This window comes from Suillus discolor (genome assembly GCF_016758755.1).
Source record: "Suillus discolor strain FC423 chromosome Unknown F5147scaffold_84, whole genome shotgun sequence".
In the NCBI taxonomy this organism is placed as follows: Eukaryota; Fungi; Basidiomycota; class Agaricomycetes; order Boletales; family Suillaceae; genus Suillus; species Suillus discolor.
In genome coordinates, this window is record NW_024541331.1 from 59941 (window position 1) to 77905 (window position 17965).

Below are 17965 nucleotides of genomic sequence, written 5' to 3' on the forward strand. Positions count from 1 at the left end.
TTCTCGCATTCACTTCCAACTCCCAAGACCAAAATTCACGTTCACGAATGCGAACTGATTGAAGATAGTGATAGTGAGAGGACTGCACCACTAGACGCCAAGGATCCGTGGAGATGGAGGATGGAGAGGTGAGCGGTACAAATCACACTCATGCAGAAGCAGGCTACGATCCTGCATACGAATGGCCTGGCTATACAGAGGTCCCACAACCTACTACGGTCCTGAACGAATCTCTTTCATCAAATTTCAAGCCATGGTCTCTGCTTCGCTTGCTTGTGCAAACTAGCTCTGTCCTTCCAAGGACCCAACGTCTCGCAGTACTGGATGAGCACAAAGAAGTGCAGTTTGGGAGAGATGTTGCTCCGGCCGGAAGCGGAACTCCTCGTGTGAGGTTGAAGGAGATGGCAGTTTCGAAATTACATGCGACGATGTTTTGGGATGCTGTCAGGCGAGAGTGGGCAGTTGTGGATATGGGTTCCAAGCATGGGTCGTTTTTACGTCCTGGTGGATATTCTGGTCCGACTGTGAGCGTGGGTGAAGATTTGGGGATCAGGCTTTCCCCCTCACGAGTAGCCAGCTTTCCACGCGCATTAAAGCACAAAGATGCGTTGACAATCGGAAGCACCACGTTTGCCGTGCATATCCATTCTGACCGCATATCATGTGAAGGATGCTCGTCAAGCGGGAGTGGCGATAATATCATTCCGCTTTTCCCTGTTTCGAAAGGCGTTAAACGGGCAAGAGAGGAAGTGGGTTCAATACCTTCGGAGGAGAGGGATGCCAAGAAAGCGCTGACCATGTTGAAACGGACGTTGTTATCTCGTCACGATACAGCGAGGTCATCGGCATCCAGCCAGCCCTCCAGCTACGTGGACCGTTCCGCAAAGAGACGAGCACTATTCCCTAGTTCGCCACTAGACACTCCAGGTGTGCTCAGTCCTAGAAGCGATTCGCCATGTGTTGCTTCTTCCGGTTCTGTCCCCATGCCCGAAACCCCTGCACCGCCCCAGCCACTGCCGGAATCGAACATTGGGCGTCAGCTGCTAATGAAGCAGGGTTGGCAACCAGGAACGGCTCTAGGCTCACAGGAAAACGCATCAGGGTTGGTCGAACCATTGGAAGTCAGCGCAACTTCAAACAGGTCAGGACTAGGTATGCCGGAGAAGGCGCCTACTTCTTCCAGCGGTGACTGGAGGGAGAATGGGAAGCAAAAGCGGTGGGCCGACATGATAGATAAGAAGTGAATATTGGCATTGGAAGCACAGTACAGTTCGGTAAGTCTTTACTTCCGTTGTAGTCTAGATACTAACGTAAGAGTTATGTTGTAGGTTTAGCCTCAACTGTTTTATCTTGATCTCACATACGAAACACGAATTCCACGTGTGTGGAAGGCTGCCAACAACAGACGCTCATAAGTACGGTTGTGACTCCCCATATGATAACAGCCACGCTAGCACGGCTTCGCTCACGTTGACATATCATGGAAGCCAGGCTAGATCGAAATTGTGTCTTCTTTGTCTGATGGAAAGGCGTCGTGTACGTTTGTATTATTAGTACGTACAAAGGTGTGAAAAGCACGCGTCACGACACGAGCGCGACGCGACTGTTTTGAATTGTTTTTGAAGTCACGTGTGTGGTTCGCGTCCTACGCGATGGACTGAATTTGAACTTGAACAATTCGGAGGTTGTTTTGAACACGACCAAGTCGCTTCGCTGGTGGCTGACTTGTCCTTTCAATTTGCATTTGATCCACTTCTTTCTTCTTCAACTACGCCACGATTAAAACCTAGGTTAAGTTTTCAGTAGGGCAATTCTCTCTCTTCTCTTCACAATCTCTTCTGTATCTTTCCACTGCCCACTGCTCTAGCCGGTCACAATCAAGTCGCCTTGTATTTCAATTCACATCATGGCCAACAACACTCGCGTACGTAGTCTACTGTCTCAGTCTTTTTTTTTAACTTTGATGGCTGATCATGGAGATCCATCACGCAGCTTCAGAATCGTCGCATCGGCGTCACACGCAAGAATGCAGATGAAAATGCCACCAGCAAGCACTCTCGTCAGGCGTCTACCCAGGGAGTTGCAACTCGCGCCTCTGTTGTGCTAAATGGCCTGAAGAATGGCTCACAACGCCCAGCGCTTGGTGAGGTCACCACTACCGCGGTCAACCGCAAGGTTTGTCATGCCCTTCAATTTTAACCTTTCCCAACGTTCTGAGGCTACGCGACTTCAGGACGTTGCTGGTAAAGGCAAGGACGCTGTGAAAGATGACGCGGGCCTCAAGCGTACACGGTCGTCGTCGCTCGCAGCCGCCACCGGACCACAACGCGTCCCTCTCGGGCCAGGTCGCACGGAGAGTGTCGCACAACGGCCTACTTCACGTGTATCACGGCCATCTGTCTTCAAACGCGCATCGCGGCAGGAACCCGCTGTACCAGTAGTCATTCCGGCTGAACAAGAACAGAAGGAGAACGATATGGACGTGGAAGATATCGAAGAGGACCCTGAGCTCAGCATCATAAATGAGAAAGAGGTCGACGAGATGGTGGGTGTACAGGAACAAGGTACTCCAGAACAAGAGGAGAAGTCCACCGTTGCGGTTGCGAAGTCGCCCCGTATATGGCCTGACGTGGATACCGAGCGTGCCATGAGACATTATAGAGAGATCGCAGAGATCCAAGAGACGTTTGAAGATGAGGTTGACTATCTCGACACAACGATGGTCTCAGAGTACTCGGAGGAAATTTTTAAATACATGAACGACCTCGAAGTGCGTCTCCTCCATCTACCTTGTGTTCCGGGTGTGCTGACCATGATTTCTAGGATGATGTGATGCCAAATCCTGACTATATGGATGGTCAGAATGAAATCACCTGGGCAATGCGCCAAACATTGGTCGACTGGCTCCTCCAAGTGCACCTGCGCTGGCATATGTTACCGGAAACGCTTTGGATCGCGATAAATATCGTCGACCGTTTCCTCACGAGACGCGTCGTGTCCCTAGTCAAGCTTCAGCTTGTCGGTGTTACTGCCATGTTCATCGCCGCCAAGTACGAAGAGATCCTCGCTCCCAGTGTCGACGAATTCGTCTTCATTACCGAGAACGGCTATACGAAGGAGGAGATCCTCAAGGGCGAGCGTATCGTGCTGCAAACGCTTGACTTCAAGATTTCGCAATACTGCTCACCCTATAGCTGGATGCGCCGTATCAGCAAGGCCGATAACTATGACATTCAGACGAGGACGCTGGGCAAATTCTTGACGGAGGTGACACTCCTAGATCACAGATTCTTGCGGTGTAAACCGAGTCTCATTGCTGCGGTGGGGATGTACAGTGCTAGGAGGATGTTGGGTGGTGATTGGGTGAGTACCGCCTCCTCTGTTAGCTTTTTTGTATATGGGCACGATGCAAACGCGTGTCCATGATGGCTGTGAATCATGTGACTGACTTTTTGTTTGTGATTTCCTCTTTTAGAATGAGTCGTTTGTGTTCCACTCTAGCTTCGTCGCGGAGCACCTCGAGCCCGGACACCAATGGATATGCGAGAAGCTACTCGAAGACAACTTCGCGAGCCAGTACGTTTGCCAGAAATATGCCAACAAGAAGTTCCTGAAGGCGTCACTCTTTGCAATCGAGTGGGCGAAATCGAACGTGGACGAAGTCTAGGACTGGCGTAGTTAAGGCCCTGCGGCTAGAGATAACTGCCAGGTCACGGCCTGAATATCCCTCTCGTCCAAAAGTTCATGGGTTCCCGATCTGCCTGCATCTCATCTCATTCTGTGCTTGACATACTGTTTCACTCTGGCATCATTGCAATCTCAACTGTCTGATTACGCATTCCACCCAGCCATGTCTCTTATTATGTCTTTCTCGCTCTGTTCTGCTCTTCCATGCATCCCACTTTTTCAGCATCTCCATCTCGATTCATTATTTTTCATCTCATATTTTCACACTCCATTACTGTGCCCGTCGTCGAAACGCATCGTATTCATAATTAAGTTTACATGTCCGTTTTGCCTATGAACCATCTCGCACACTCTAGCAGCCATCATTCATCCCATGCCGCTGCACGCTATTTTTTCTCTCTTGCTTTGCACTTTATTTGCCATTGTCCTTATTTTTCAATTCACCTCACACCAGTTATTCGCACAGCTGCATTCTATATCTTCAAAATTATCCCCGCTGGCGTTTGTCGGCATTTATTCCACGCCGCTCTTCTGCAGGCATTGTTCATCTATCGATTTATATATTTCCTGCGATCTCGATTTGTCAACAGGCTTCTTAATTTTCAGTTGGTCTTGGTTAGCCTGCGTGGACAGTATATACTTGCTCGTGTATGCTGCGCGGGGCGCGTCTCATGAATCTCATCCCTCAATATACATCATTATTTATACATCGCACTTGTCCACTATATGAAGTTGCGAGAGGCCAGGATTCGAGTGGTATTGTTGAAAGAAGCCCCAAGTACGGTGTCAACAAAGAAAGGGAAACCAATACTCACTGAGTACTGAGTACTGAGTACTGAGTAACGGTGTTTGTCGGCCGAATCGGGGATTGGCGCACGCGCCGCTAATCATGGATGATCCGAGGACTGTTTTAAATTTCACGTGATTGTGTGTCAGCTCCTAGATTCGCGCGCGCACACGCTTGAAGCTTGAAGCTTGGCCATTGTAACCTATCTGTTACGCTTCAAGATTTCCTCTTGTCATACACTTCAACAAAAATGTCTCTATCATTTAAAGGTCAAACTGTCGTAGTCACTGGTGCAGGTGGTGGACTCGGGAGAGTGTAAGTAATCTGTTCATCTCCTGGTCAGGCTGTGACTGAAATGAGTGGGGCAGGTACTCGTTGTTATTTGCATCGCGCGGTGCAAACGTTGTTGTAAATGATTTCAACGCAGAGGCTGCACAGAAGGTTGTGGATGAAATAAAGAAAGGTGCAGTCGTTCATTCACTTGTTCGGGCCCAGAGATGTGACGTCGCGTTGGACTGTAGCTGGTGGTAGCGCCATTGCAAACGCCTCTTCTGTGACTGATGGCGCTGCGGTGATTCAAAGCGCTCTAAGTGCTTTTGGGGGTGTATCGATCCTCATCAACAATGCGGGTATTCTGAGGGATAGAGGGTTGGTTATGTTTTAATGAAGTGGTTTGGAAGTGCTGATGAGATTCGTAGGCTCAAGAACATGACAGATGCTGAGTTTGACCAGGTCATTTCTGTGCATATCAAGGGTGCATTCTCGTGTACGAAAGCTGCTTGGCCCCACTTTAGGAATCAGAAGTTCGGGCGCATTATCAACACCACTAGTGCAGCTGGCATTTACGGTGAGTTTCTGGGTGACTGGATGCGCATGATCTTAGAATTTTGCACAGGAAACTTTGGCCAGGCGAACTATAGCGCTGCTAAAATGGCTCTAATTGGATTCACGAAGTCATTGGCACGAGAAGGTGCAAAATATAATATCAGCGCCGTCGCTATTGCACCTGTTGCTGCATCAGCTATGACTGCGACAATCATGTCTCCAGAGATGCTTGCGAATCTGAAGGTTTGTGAATGTCGAGAGCGTCATTCCTTCATGCATTAATTTCATTTGACAGCCGGAATTTGTGGCGCCTTTCGTCGCTGCTGTGTGCCATCCCGATGGACCGAACCCTTCTGGCAGAGTGTTTGAGATTGGCGCTGGATTTGTTGGAGAGCTTCGATGGGAACGCAGCAAAGGCACCATCTGGAAGACAGACGATACGTTTACTCCTTCAGCTGTCAGTCTGTGGATACATGCGCCCCACAGTAGCTGACTCTAGTTGCAGGTCAAGCTCAAGTGGTCAGAAGTGACCGACTTCTCGGACCCGAGATAGTAAGGACGTCTCGTTATGGGAGAAAATTTGGTTCAATTGATCTTCTTTCTTACAGCCCAGAGTCCATATCCGATGTCGATAGCACTGTACGCGACAAAAACAAATTGTCTTGGTTGTTTTCTGATTGTTTTGTTCCCTAGCTCGAACGTGCTTCTACAATGCCTCCCAATCCCCAGTCAGCACCGCCGGTTCGATTCGACGGCAAGACTGTCATTATCACGGGTGCTGGTGCCGGTCTTGGACGCGCATATGCACTCATGTATGCACGCCTTGGCGCAAATGTGGTTGTCAACGACGTCAGTGAGAAAGGGGCACACGCTGTGTGCTCCGAAATCAAATCGGGTAGGTTGCCACTTTCGTTCGATGTTCCCAATTTGATGCGAGCTTTCACAGCTGGGGGCAAAGCAGTTCCTGCAGTTTGCTCGGCAGAAGATGGCGAGGCCATTGTCAAGATAGCTTTGGACACATTTGGAGGTGTACATGTCCTTGTAGCGAATGCTGGTGTCCTAAGAGACCGTTCATTCACCGCCATGTCCGAGCAGGAGTGGGATCTTGTCGTGGCGGTGCATTTGCGCAGTACATATAAGGTATCGCTCACGCTTTCAAGTACCTATTTGATAGTCTCTGATATCGGTCAAGTGCGCAAAAGCCGTTTGGCCTATTTTCCAGAAGCAGAATTACGGTCGTATTGTTACGACCTGCTCGCAAGTCGGTATTTGTGCGTTTCGTTTGTTTTCAGTATATCTACGTCTCTCATAACTCGTTGGTTCGCAGATGGTAACTTTGGCCAGACGAATGCAAGGCATTTTTTCCAATTTCTCAATGCGAGTGCTGATGACCATCAATACAGTATTCGTCAGCCAAGGCTGGCATCATGGGTTTCACTAAAACGCTTGGCTTTGAAGGTCGTAAATACAACATCTTGAGCAATGTCATCGCTCCCTCTGCGGGCACTGCCATGACGATGACCATTTGGCCACAAGAAATGGTCGATGCATACAAGGTCTGACTTTTTACTTGTTAGATATTCCATTTATCCTACCTTCCCTGCAGCCCGATTACATTGCACCAATCGTCGGCTACCTTACAAGCGAAGCCAACACCGAGACGACAGGGCAATTATTTGAGATTTCTGGTGGATGGGCAGCGCAGACTCGGTGGCAGCGTGCTGGCGGCTACGGGTTCCCTACTAATAGAGTGCTCACGCCGGAAGATGTCATCTCCAAATGGGACGTTTTCACCAACTTTGGTACGTTCCGCGAAATCAATTCTGGAACAGGAGGCTGATGTACGCCTTGTAGATGATGGCCATGCTACAAACCCTATTACCTCAGCTGAAGGTATGCAACAAATAATGGGCAACTTTGAGAACAAGGCGTCGGTTGTGGAGACTGTGAAGGATGCTGTGAGAGATGCTGGAAAGGCATTGAAAGCCAAGTTGTAGGAGTATCATATACTTTCGGAACTGTATCTACCTATCCGTTGTGCATATGTCATGCATGTTGGGTCAAGGCATTTGGTTTGCGGAACACGTCTGGGGAGAGTACGTGCTTGTGCACTCAACATAGACGGCCAAATAAAATATTCATTTATTCACAGTATGGTTCAGCTTCTGGAAATGGTAGAATGTTGGCTTCCGTGCCAGATCGCAGACCCAGATGCTGGCCATCGAATCAGCATCGAAACTTGCATCGAACTGCGAAGACTTCCTAACCTCGTATCATGACAATACGACGACTCACCAGCCGCAGAAAGTCCCCTTTGGATATCAAACGATATCAAGCCCGGTAAGCGGTGTGCGCGGATGAAGTTCCTTGTAACCATGTACGGTTGAGACGGTTTCAGAAAGCCGAGGACAACGGTCCACGTATCTCGAATGAAGATGTCATATTTGCAGCAGTGCGCGTGTGATGATGATGAAGACCGGACCAGGGCGGGAACGATCTGCCTAATTCTCGTCATACGATCCAAATCGATATGTTTCGTCCTGGGCTGATTCTCTCATGAATGCTTGACGGCCATTCTTGAAGACGCCCCTAAGCTTATGTATTTCGCCCAGTTGGTGAAAGGCTGCTTACCGAACAAAAGTTGGAGGAGGTATTAAAAATATTCGCAGTGCTTTGCTGTCCTCTTCAACGTCGATACGGTGGACCAGTGTATCACCAGGGTTGCGGTACATAGAGAACCTGCAAAGCCGAAAAGGTAAATAACGTGGTCGCCACTGATGGTCAATATTTAACCAACAGCAACATATCAGAGGATCGAACGATTCAGGATGAATCGCTAAATGGAACCCTGTGGTTTGATGGGCCCGTTGTTGTGGAATGAAAACCTCTTGCGGAGTGAATGCGTGATAGGATGCGATACAGAATACTTGATGAGTTGTTCAACCTGTGATCCTACGGTAGAATTTGATCCCGATGCTTCATAGCTTTACATCGCCCGGACTTCGGCATATCATCGATTCATCATTGATCAGGTAGTAATCGTTTTCGGAGCTCGATACGAACTAGTGTTTGAAAATGATAATCACCTTTGAAAACACGGGTTTCATCATGCACGTTAGTCGCCACATGGCCCGTGCCTGTTCCTCAGGATGACGTCGGTCACCGTAGATAGTGAGATCCGGGACCACGATGATGTCACTTAAATATAGTGCCAGTACACGCCTCGCGGCTCTCTAGATCTATAGCCGGTATCAATATCAGTACTGTTAAGGTAGTCGTAGTTGAGAAATACCCAAACTCGTTGTTCTAGTTATTGCTAGCTTGTATATTCTGCTTCGCTTTCCATGATGCAGGCTGGACCCTCGCCGACACGTGACAAATGTCACACTGACACGGAACTCGATGCAAACTCGACTGCTAAGGTAAGGTTCCAAGTTGACTTGGCAGCTAGTTCCTTACCGACTTTGCTGACGCGGCGGCGGCAGGAGGGCGTTCCTGAAATATTGTCGTAATTGGGTACAGAGGTGGCGATGCTCTGACGGAGTTTGAAGACGCCGGCACTCCCCGAGCATGGCTGACCACATCACCGCCAGTCAGGGGGACACACGGGCCCATGGGCATCACGTCCCTCTTCGCTGCCATGATCAGCTTGCCACCATTCCACCTCTCAATATTACAGCTAGGACATGGTTCGAGCTGCGTCTAAATGGAGGATTCCATTGACACCACCTCCAGTGGTGGCGGCTGGTGGCGGGCATCATTCCTGACAGCAGGTACTAGCGGAATGCCGCGCGTGCGAGACTCTGGCTGATTCGACTCCGCTTAAATTTGCCGAGGATGACCGTCGGTTTGGCTTGTCTTCATCGTTCCCTGCCGCCGTGTAAATGGTAGGATTCTGGCGGCCGGAATCCCGACATTCACGGCAGGTAATGACAAAGACAAGACAAGCCGTCCGCGTCATTGTGAACAAATCCGCAGTTTAACTTGGTACTTATGCGCATTCAAGTTGTTGTGCAACGCTGATATAAAGCTGCACTGTCAGCAGATAAGTTAGCATATCAACTTACAAGTCTGAACGTCGCTTCTACTATAGGTTTGTCTCGCTATCGATTGAATCTGATAGCCCCAACTCAAAACCAATATTTCTGTATAGGTCATGGCTACCGAACCCGAGCCACGCCCCCATGTCGTACTCTGGGGTGTCGCCAAGGCACCCAATGCACCTAGCTCGTCTGGCTTTTGCCAAAAGCTGGAAGTATTCCTCAGATTCAGTGGTATATCATACGAAGTAGGCGAGACTGTCCCAATGAAGGCTCCCAAGGGCAAAGTTCCCTTCGCCGATATTAAACATGACGGGAAAACTGTCACTATCCCGGATTCTCATTTTATTATCCGCTATCTCATCGAGAACGGGCTCATCAAAAATCCGGACACCATAGCCGGCTTGACTGCCGTTCAGAAGGGCGAGTCGAGAGCATGGCAGGCGTATATTGAAGAACTGCTATATTCTGCAATCGTTCGAGATCGGTGGTACATAGATGAAAATCATGCAGTGACTGCCGAGGAGATATTTGGGAGCATGGCCTGGCCCATGCGGCCGATGATATCTTGGTTTTTTAGGTGGAGGGTGATGAAGTCAATTTGGAACGTTGGGATGGGGCGTCACTCCCAGGAAGAAGCTCAGTCTTTGCAGAAAGAGGCTTTTGAGGCTCTCGAAGCAAGGATGTCGGGCCACTTGTATTTCCACGACAGCGAACAACCAACGGGCATTGATCTTATCATCTATGCTTTCCTTGCCAACACACTGGCAACGAGTGGGAACCCGTACTGGGCGGATATGGTGCTAAGGAGTCCTACCCTCCTGGCATTCACAAAAAGGATGACAACCTTGCTCTTCCCCGAATACAAGCTCCTTTTACATCGCATTGAAGAAGCCGACATCCTGAATTAGCAGCGGGGAACACAGTGGGTGATTGGGTTTATAAAAGGAACAATTTTCCTTCTATTGTTGGTCCGCCTGCATGTTTCGTATGGTTTTGTCGTCATGCTGGAGTAGACAATCCTTTCTCCCGTTTGTAACTGATTATCACCATGACATTAGTGTACACCTCAAGTCCAAAACTTGTTGTCATGATCTTGCCGCAGCATAATTTAAAAGAGCCGACTGCCGCGGATCGGTTACAGCAAATATTATTCATTACGTTCCGTAGTACCGTAACTAAACAAACTTACCAATCTTGCCACATCTCAGCGCTTAGCTGTTGCCTGCGAGGTTCAACACTGCCGGCGACAGCGACCAAGGCTGCGCCTCAACATTCAACGAGCAGCGACGTGCAAATTATTTGCTCGCTCGACTGAATGTAGGTATTATCGTTTGATTGAATGCTAGGTGTTATTAACATATTCGGTAGCAAGCTTATCGTCCCATTATTTCATTCATAGTAGTACTTTTCAGCTGTGGCTCTCATTCCCTTCCGCTAAGGCAACACTCTTTTCTTGATTCCAGTCGTTCCAGTCATTTTCATTTTAACCAACATCGTACCATTCAACCATGTCCCAGTATCGCCCCGATGTCCTGCGAAAACGACAGACGCTGGGTGGTCTCTCCGGATCCGTGATAGTCACTGACACTTCGCCCACCGCAACTGCTCTCGTTCAAAACACCACACCGATACCTGGTTCGGGTTCCCAGACGGGCATTCAACTTGCCTCCTCGACGCCGTCCGCATCACCGACTTCGTCGTCAGTTGCACCTGCTGTGACTACCTCCTCACCCACTTCCTCTTCCGGAAATGACATACCATTAAGTACTGTCATCGGCGCCTGCGTCGGCGCATTCATCCTCCTCGTACTGGTAATCTCTTTAGCTATCCACTGTTCAAGACGACAAAAGCCGCAGCCCCGCAATGCTGACAACTTGTACCGCCGGCGCTTTCACTTACAACATTGGGATCGCCTAAATGATGACAAGGAGGGCCAACAGAATGGGTCGCACAGGCCTCCATCCGGGCCGATGGAAAAGTTGGGCGCAATGTTCCATCGTACACCCAGCACAACCTCTGGAGAAAAGTCCTCTGATAGCCATGGAAACCGCGAGTCTATAGGCACGATGCAGCACTTTGCCAAGTATCATCCTGGCTTGGCTGAGGAAATGGCATCAAAATCTGCAGGTTTAGGTCACGTGGTTGTCACTAAACCTCCGCCTGTGCAGCGGTTTATGAGCCGCACTCAAGCTGATGGTGTGCCAACCATTTCGTGGGACGGCGATACTGTTGGTGGGGGCTCGCTCTTCTCCGTGCAGTCGCGTCTATCTGGTACCATGTCACCTACGGTGACTATGGTCAAGTTCACGCCACCTGCAACTGTGTCTGGGTCACATCGCTGGGAGAGTGCAGAGGTTGGCCATATTGATGTACATGGTTCAGAGACGTCAGAAGCAGGCGATTCACGCAATCCTTTCGCGGATGCGGCTTCCGTCAAGAGTGGCATTAGCCGACGCGTCACTAACCCATTCTTCAATGCGCAGGAGAAACCCCAAAAGCGCACACTCTTTGCCAACACCACACCCGAATCCAATCCCTTTGCTGACTCGAATACTCCCACTTCGAAACCTTTCCTTGAAGTTGAAGCTCGCTCAACCAGCTCCAACAATTCCCACGCTATGCAAAGTCTCATCGCTGCACTGGACATGTCAGCTGGGCCACGTCTACCCGTGTCATCCATGCGATCATCAAATTACTCACATAGCTCAACAATCATGTCTTGTGATGAAGTTGATGCTGTGAGCGTGACAGCCTTCCCATATCCCCCAACGCAAGTTCCGCTCAGATGATCCACTTCCAAAACAACACGCTTCGCTTTCCATTAATATGTGCAAACTTCATTTCGCATCAATACATACTGCCATCTTGATACATTATTTCATATTTGTATCTCGCGCATCCCACCTTCATATTTTTTTCATGGGGGCGCTTTACGGTCCGGTATCGACGTGTACCCCTCCCACTTTGTCACTCCTTGATCTTTTGCATGGGAGCAGCTTGTTTTGCGCTTTCCCTGTTACGTTACATCTTGTCCATCACTACTTGCTATCCAAATTGTTCTGAGGTAGACTTGTTATATTTGTTATATTTATTGTTGCTAGCTTCACCATCTGCGCCTCCTCGCAGGAACCTTCAATGAAAAATGAATAGGGTAGACTTGTAAAATGTGAGCGCTGTCACTTGTGCGAAGCCTTCAAGCCCAGGATGTCAAAGTCTGTGACTGGTGCAGCGACAATCGTATTCAGAGCATACTGCCTCGAACTGAATTATGATATTTGTTTTCGTATCTATAGGAGTTCATATCCGCATGCACAAGCGAACTCTGAGTAATACGTGTAATCTTGCGGGCGGAAGCCAGGTGGACCACGATTGACAACCTACTTAAGACGTGCCGTGACTGATAGAAACAAGAACTCTGCTTTGGTCGGTTCTTGTTTTCACGCTAAACAACACCCGTGCATAGTAGTTGGGCCCATGTTGGTAGCCCGTGTGGTCGTTGATTAATGAGTGATAATGGATATTTTCTGACCAACTTCAACTCGAGCAACTGCACTGGAAGCCCAAAAATCTCTTGTCTCCTAGCCCACACAAACGCCTCTCCTCTCTTATCTCTGCTGGGAGATCATCGCTTGGTATGTCATCGCCTTCTGCTCCCCACGGTTCGAAAGGCGTGCATGCCATCTAGAACGTCACAGTGAGCTGTTGTCAACCGCAAATCGATGACGGGTTGGTGCCTCACCTGCATCACTTTCGCTATGATACGTTTCCCACTGTCATGATCCGCCTCAACTTTCTTGATGAGTTCCTCAAGTACCCACTGTCTGAGCACAAAACGCGGGTTCACACTTTTTGCGGCGTCTTGTCTGGCGCTGTCAAAGTCAGCCTCACCAGCCCACTCTTCCCCATGGCGCTCGGTTTCAATACGTGCACTGTACTTGTCCAACCAACCAATCCACTCTTCAGTAACTTTCCCATGATCCATGCGGTCCGGATCAGGCGTCCCGCTCAAAATCCCCTTGATGAATGCCTCCAATATTCTCTCACTATCATCTTCCTTCATCATCCCAGTGTGGAAAAACGCAAGCCGTCTAAAAGTGCCATGGAAGTCTAGCTGTTGCGCCTCCATCATGTCCAAAAGAGGCTGCACGATCTCCCGCTGGTCCGTTTTCTCCTGACGGCGAAGCCTCAGGCGTTTGCGCATCAAGTTTCCGTATTCTGTAACGCAAGTTTCTTCGAGAATCTGTTCCATTTCTACTCTAGGAAGTTGTTTGCCTGTTGTGCGCCATGAGACGAGTGTTTCAGGCGTGGCTAAAGATGCCCAGCCGGGTTGGACTGCTTTGTTGCCTTGTGCGACTTCTGCGCCAATAAGTGGGGAAAGTGCATCGAGGAGAGCACGACAGGCATAGATGCTGCAAGTGTGCTGTTAGAATGTCGGAAGACAGTTGTGACTTAAAGACCAACATCATGTTTGGCTGATACTGGGTTGAGCGTTGGTTAGCTTACGAGCGGGCATGAATAGTATTTGACCCACCTTGTATGCATAGCGACCTTCTCCGTCACTATGATTACAGATATGGTAAGAGTTGAAGACGTCCATGAATGCATATGGGCCGTAATCTATCGTCAGCCCAAGGATCGATATACTGAAACCAAATATTCAGTCGCCTAAAATTGGAAGTAGGAAGAGAAGTTCACTTGTCCGTGTTCATAACACCATGCATAAATCCATAGGCCTGCCAAGCAGCCACCATCCGTGCATTTCGTCTTGCAACATCAAACAAGAGTTCTTTACCCCAAGCATCACCAGCCTCCCAGTCGATACCTTCCAGCTTTAGCACTCTCCTCGCAGTCCACTCACCCAACTGTCGCAAAGCCTCATAGTCTGCATCTTGCTGACCGCCACCGAGGAAGAAAGAATTGGATGGAGGGCTGAGGGCTTCAAAGTTACCAATACGTATAAATGTTTCTGCAACGCGTGTGGCGATACAAGCGGTTTCTGTACGCTCTCGTGTGACTGGTAAGTCAGGGAGGGAGATTAGACTTAATGACCTGGTAGTCGGGATCGAGAGTGCATGCATGGCTACAATTTCGTCAGTGGAAGCCCGGCACTACCAGCAAGAACATCTTCACCTTCTGAGCAGAGGTATTCTCGGATGGATGAGCGAAGTACAGCTAAACCATCTGCTGTGCGGGAGAAGGGGGTCCGTCCAGCACCCTTCAGCTGTATTTCATAGGTGGTTTCAGCGTCTTCGGGGTGCGGTGTTACATCTAGCAACCTGTTAAGACGTCCTGGAGCAGGCGTGGGATAGATGACTGACGAATTGAAATGGCGCGGCCGTCACCAAGCTGACCAGCCCAGGAGCCAAACTGGTGGCCGCTGTACCTGGCGGACCAGGGTGCAAAGCTAGGGCCAAAGCTGGACTCGGGTGCCATCAGAACGGTATGGCCACTCAAGACATCCACCAATTCCTGCCGGGCAGCCTCAGCCTCTGGGGAAGAGGTCGAGATAACCTCTTTTTCTATCAGAGGGGCCAAGGCCGGGTTTCCCAGCACTTTAAATGCATCGCCAACGTCTAGATGTGGTAAGCAGTCTCTGAGGCATGTCTCAGACAACCCGATGAGCTCCCTCTTCCTATCTCTGAGCTTGGAGGTATATTTGTTCAATGAAGGCTGAATTTGACTGCTAATTGGAGATGAATGACGAGCTTCGCGCTCACTGAGCCACTGCTCGATGTAACCAGCCTTGTCCTCGATGACGGCAGGTGGGTCAGGCGGTGTGATTTCGTAGGGAAACTCTAGTGGCATTGGATTCACATACGAGAAGTGTGATTCTTTGGAGAGTAGCCTTGCACGCCTCTGTAGACTTGGTTTGTTTGGCAATACATCAGAGAAGAACTCTGCTGGACTCAGGGTAACTGGATCTGGGGTAAGGTTATGCGTCACGATGTGGCTTGACGGCGGCAGGGGCAATGAGGAGATGGGTACTTTACGAAAGTTTGCCATTTTGGAACGAGCACGCAGAGTGTTCATGCACAGCTGATGAAGAATGATGGGATTGGGCAGGAGCAGGAAGTTGCTGTGACGTCGAATTCAAGCACTGGCAGGGGCCGTGTGTTGACAAGTGTTTATAATTAAGATGATCGGAGTCACGGTAATTCGATGTGGGCCAACCACTCTAAAAAAACCACTTCCGTGGAGGCAGGACCTACTATGATGAACGCAACGAGAAGACTGAAGACTGGCTTCCTGTGGGGTGATTCAGGCGTGTCTGAGTCGTTTTTCGTTATATATACACCAGACCAATAAATCAGGATCAGCGTGCCCGGCCAGGGCCCAGCATACGAGATCGATCGGTCAGATTCGGTGGACTATTAACTAGATCTAACGAAGTGCGTGCATCGTCTTTTCGTCATTATGATCATGTAGCCGGATATCCGAGAGCAATTGGGGGCGCACTGAATTAGGTATCTGAAGCGTGTTTGGAGGCGCTGCAGGATTGATGGCAGAGTTGCTAGATGCAGGAAGGTGAGCACTCAATCGATTCAATTCTGACTTATCACGTCGACTGTCAGCACGAGACGGAGACAGTACCTATGCTCATTGAGAAAGTAGGACACGCGCTGTTCCGATTATTGCGTGTCTTCTAGACTACATTATGATGATTTAACTGATGGAATTCCTAAACCAATACAAGTTTGGAAAGATCATCAATGCGTCACGAGAACAGCATTCAAGAATTTGGAAACAAGTTCCCAACATCATCAACAGCTTTAACCTGTAGAGCGTTCAGATATATGTTTACCCAGTTCGTTGCTCAATCGCACCCATCCAATATGCCCTTCGTCTCAGATGATCCCAGTTGGTGGCCGCTAATCAATGAGTTATATGGTTTCAGCTATTTTGTAGGTTCGTGAAAAGCCATTTGAATATGTCGGTGATATATAATTGTCTAATTCTAAACTTCACTGCGGTTGCACAGTTGCCGCATCTGCTACAGTGATATATGACTGGGGTGAGCAAGATGGCACCTATCATCATTGGTATTCTTATGACATTTTCACTTTCAGCTTTGACATTCGGACAAGAGGTAGGTCAATGCCACTGTTACCAAAGCAGCCATCTCACCGCGAATGGTTTTATAGTTCGAACTGATTTGGGTAAGCAGTTTTAAATGAATATCAAGACGATACAATTGACTCGGGCAAGATGCAACGCTGGTCCTGCATGACTCTTCTATATATCAGCGTACGTAGCTCATATCATAAGCACAGTTGGCAAGTTGTCCTAACTTCAACAATGTCTTAGGTGCGCTATATTGGAATACTATATGCTGTGTATGTTCACGCCTTCTAACAAGTTGCCGCCGAGCTAATTAGCCATCTTTCGCTGTCAGCATCAACATATTGCGTATGTTTCCTTACATTTGCTGTGCTTGTTTTTTTGACTGTTGGCATTCAGCAAGCCTTCCGTCACTCCCAGTGACAGATATAGTGAGTGTTCCGCACCAAAACCTATCATTCCCGTTCAATAACGTGCACTGCTATGGAGGGGTGAGTGACATTGTTGGCCAGCTTGTCGGCTATAATGACCGTAACAGATGTAAGTTTTAGGTCTTCCGACGCTCATTACTAACTGGGGTTTTCAGGCCACAGTTTGAACTCTACGCTAAACTGGATGACAGTGATTGTGAATACCATGCTGGGCGGTGAGCTACTGAACCACAATACCTCATGAGACTTGACTGAAACATCATACAAGTTATAATGATCACTCGGTTATATGCCATGTATCAGCGATCTCGCAAGATACTTATCTTTCTGGTTGTAATCTTCGTGGCTTTCACGATCGCATGTGAAGTGGTCACTGCAATAGGAGACGTTTATATGTTAGGAGGTGAGCTCGAATTATGAAAGAGTGCATTAAGCTTATTGGACGAATACCAGAGGAGCTCATCCTCTCTGGTACCTATCAGTGCATTTATGAATGGCAAGGAGATATCTCACTCGATTCTATGTCCTGGGTACTCTACATTACATGGGAGGTCCTCGCACTGTGTCTTGCAGTCTGGATTACTGTAAAACACTTCCGTGAACTGCGACGATCATCGACGGGACAAGCTTTCGGGGACTGTTTTATGGTGTTGATGAAAACTCATGTGCTCTACTTTGTAAGGTGAGCTCGTAATTGAATGTAGTTTCTTCCCCCGCTGAAATTCTGCGCGTGCTAGCTTTGCTGTTGTTTCTAGCTTCCAACTTAGTCATTACTCTCCGAACTTGAAGACCAAGGTGTAACGATTGTCAATCGCATCTATATGCGGCAACTGATCTTCAATCCTACAGGCATTGGAAACTGGAACTCTGATGTATACCGCTCATCTTGAAATTTACTCGATTGTGCAGATGTTTGTACTGGGACCACGTCTCATCCTCAGCATTCGAGAGTATCACGCCAAGCTCGTGGACAATTCCGATGCAGGGACAGGCATAAGTACCATTGCTTTCCGGGAGCATGGATATGTGTCAACTGGTGGTGATGTGTAGCACGAGAGAGAAATACTCCAAGTGGTTGACGCCTGTCGGGTGTTCTGCATAGGCACAATATTTTTTTTTGCACCTTTTTCGTG

At 48.7% G+C, this 17965-nt stretch overlaps 8 protein-coding genes across 8 annotated transcripts; 6 read left to right on the forward strand and 2 right to left on the reverse strand.

Moving 5' to 3' along the window:
* Nucleotides 1-12: 12 nt before the first annotated feature.
* On the forward strand, nucleotides 13-1628 carry F5147DRAFT_720738 (uncharacterized protein). The gene is made up of 2 exons (XM_041438833.1): nucleotides 13-1274; nucleotides 1329-1628. Exon 1 carries the CDS (start codon nucleotides 114-116, stop codon nucleotides 1242-1244), a length of 1131 nt encoding a protein of 376 aa, XP_041287209.1. The 5' UTR covers nucleotides 13-113; the 3' UTR covers nucleotides 1245-1274; nucleotides 1329-1628.
* A 51-nt stretch (nucleotides 1629-1679) lies between these two features.
* Nucleotides 1680-3836, forward strand: F5147DRAFT_420780 (cyclin). Its single transcript, XM_041429736.1, has 5 exons — nucleotides 1680-1924; nucleotides 1993-2175; nucleotides 2234-2770; nucleotides 2824-3363; nucleotides 3476-3836. The coding sequence occupies exons 1-5, from the start codon at nucleotides 1907-1909 to the stop codon at nucleotides 3665-3667; spliced, it is 1470 nt and encodes a 489-aa protein (XP_041287210.1). The 5' UTR covers nucleotides 1680-1906; the 3' UTR covers nucleotides 3668-3836.
* A 712-nt stretch (nucleotides 3837-4548) lies between these two features.
* On the forward strand, nucleotides 4549-7367 carry F5147DRAFT_720743 (peroxisomal hydratase-dehydrogenase-epimerase). The gene is made up of 15 exons (XM_041438834.1): nucleotides 4549-4789; nucleotides 4843-4937; nucleotides 4996-5122; nucleotides 5173-5321; nucleotides 5370-5542; nucleotides 5595-5756; nucleotides 5805-5851; nucleotides 5908-5938; nucleotides 5993-6194; nucleotides 6246-6439; nucleotides 6492-6570; nucleotides 6627-6649; nucleotides 6703-6855; nucleotides 6906-7101; nucleotides 7154-7367. Exons 1-15 carry the CDS (start codon nucleotides 4725-4727, stop codon nucleotides 7294-7296), a joined length of 1839 nt encoding a protein of 612 aa, XP_041287211.1. The 5' UTR covers nucleotides 4549-4724; the 3' UTR covers nucleotides 7297-7367.
* On the reverse strand, nucleotides 7305-9260 carry F5147DRAFT_763976 (uncharacterized protein; the record flags this gene model as incomplete). The annotated part of the gene is made up of 6 exons (XM_041440674.1): nucleotides 7305-7513; nucleotides 7595-7800; nucleotides 7931-8038; nucleotides 8414-8532; nucleotides 8759-8978; nucleotides 9142-9260. The coding sequence occupies 6 exons, from the start codon at nucleotides 9258-9260 to the stop codon at nucleotides 7458-7460; spliced, it is 828 nt and encodes a 275-aa protein (XP_041287212.1). The 3' UTR covers nucleotides 7305-7457.
* An 83-nt stretch (nucleotides 9261-9343) lies between these two features.
* F5147DRAFT_720751 (uncharacterized protein) lies at nucleotides 9344-10542 on the forward strand. Its single transcript, XM_041438835.1, has one exon. The coding sequence runs from the start codon at nucleotides 9456-9458 to the stop codon at nucleotides 10248-10250; it is 795 nt and encodes a 264-aa protein (XP_041287213.1). The 5' UTR covers nucleotides 9344-9455; the 3' UTR covers nucleotides 10251-10542.
* On the forward strand, nucleotides 10543-12539 carry F5147DRAFT_619321 (uncharacterized protein). The gene is made up of 2 exons (XM_041432586.1): nucleotides 10543-10659; nucleotides 10711-12539. The coding sequence occupies exon 2, from the start codon at nucleotides 10851-10853 to the stop codon at nucleotides 12129-12131; it is 1281 nt and encodes a 426-aa protein (XP_041287214.1). The 5' UTR covers nucleotides 10543-10659; nucleotides 10711-10850; the 3' UTR covers nucleotides 12132-12539.
* Nucleotides 12540-12624: 85 nt separating this feature from the next.
* F5147DRAFT_720755 (uncharacterized protein) lies at nucleotides 12625-15438 on the reverse strand. The gene is made up of 7 exons (XM_041438836.1): nucleotides 14661-15438; nucleotides 14473-14610; nucleotides 14038-14422; nucleotides 13874-13985; nucleotides 13804-13820; nucleotides 13082-13751; nucleotides 12625-13023 (listed from the first exon to the last, which is right to left on the reverse strand). The coding sequence occupies exons 1-7, from the start codon at nucleotides 15370-15372 to the stop codon at nucleotides 12877-12879; spliced, it is 2181 nt and encodes a 726-aa protein (XP_041287215.1). The 5' UTR covers nucleotides 15373-15438; the 3' UTR covers nucleotides 12625-12876.
* Nucleotides 15439-16175: 737 nt separating this feature from the next.
* F5147DRAFT_779306 (uncharacterized protein) lies at nucleotides 16176-17882 on the forward strand (the record flags this gene model as incomplete). The annotated part of the gene is made up of 13 exons (XM_041442274.1): nucleotides 16176-16248; nucleotides 16322-16354; nucleotides 16410-16429; nucleotides 16485-16499; nucleotides 16549-16587; nucleotides 16648-16676; nucleotides 16736-16749; nucleotides 16801-16941; nucleotides 16988-17047; nucleotides 17101-17235; nucleotides 17286-17514; nucleotides 17570-17627; nucleotides 17682-17882. The coding sequence occupies 13 exons, from the start codon at nucleotides 16176-16178 to the stop codon at nucleotides 17880-17882; spliced, it is 1047 nt and encodes a 348-aa protein (XP_041287216.1).
* Between the last annotated feature and the right edge of the window lie 83 nt (nucleotides 17883-17965).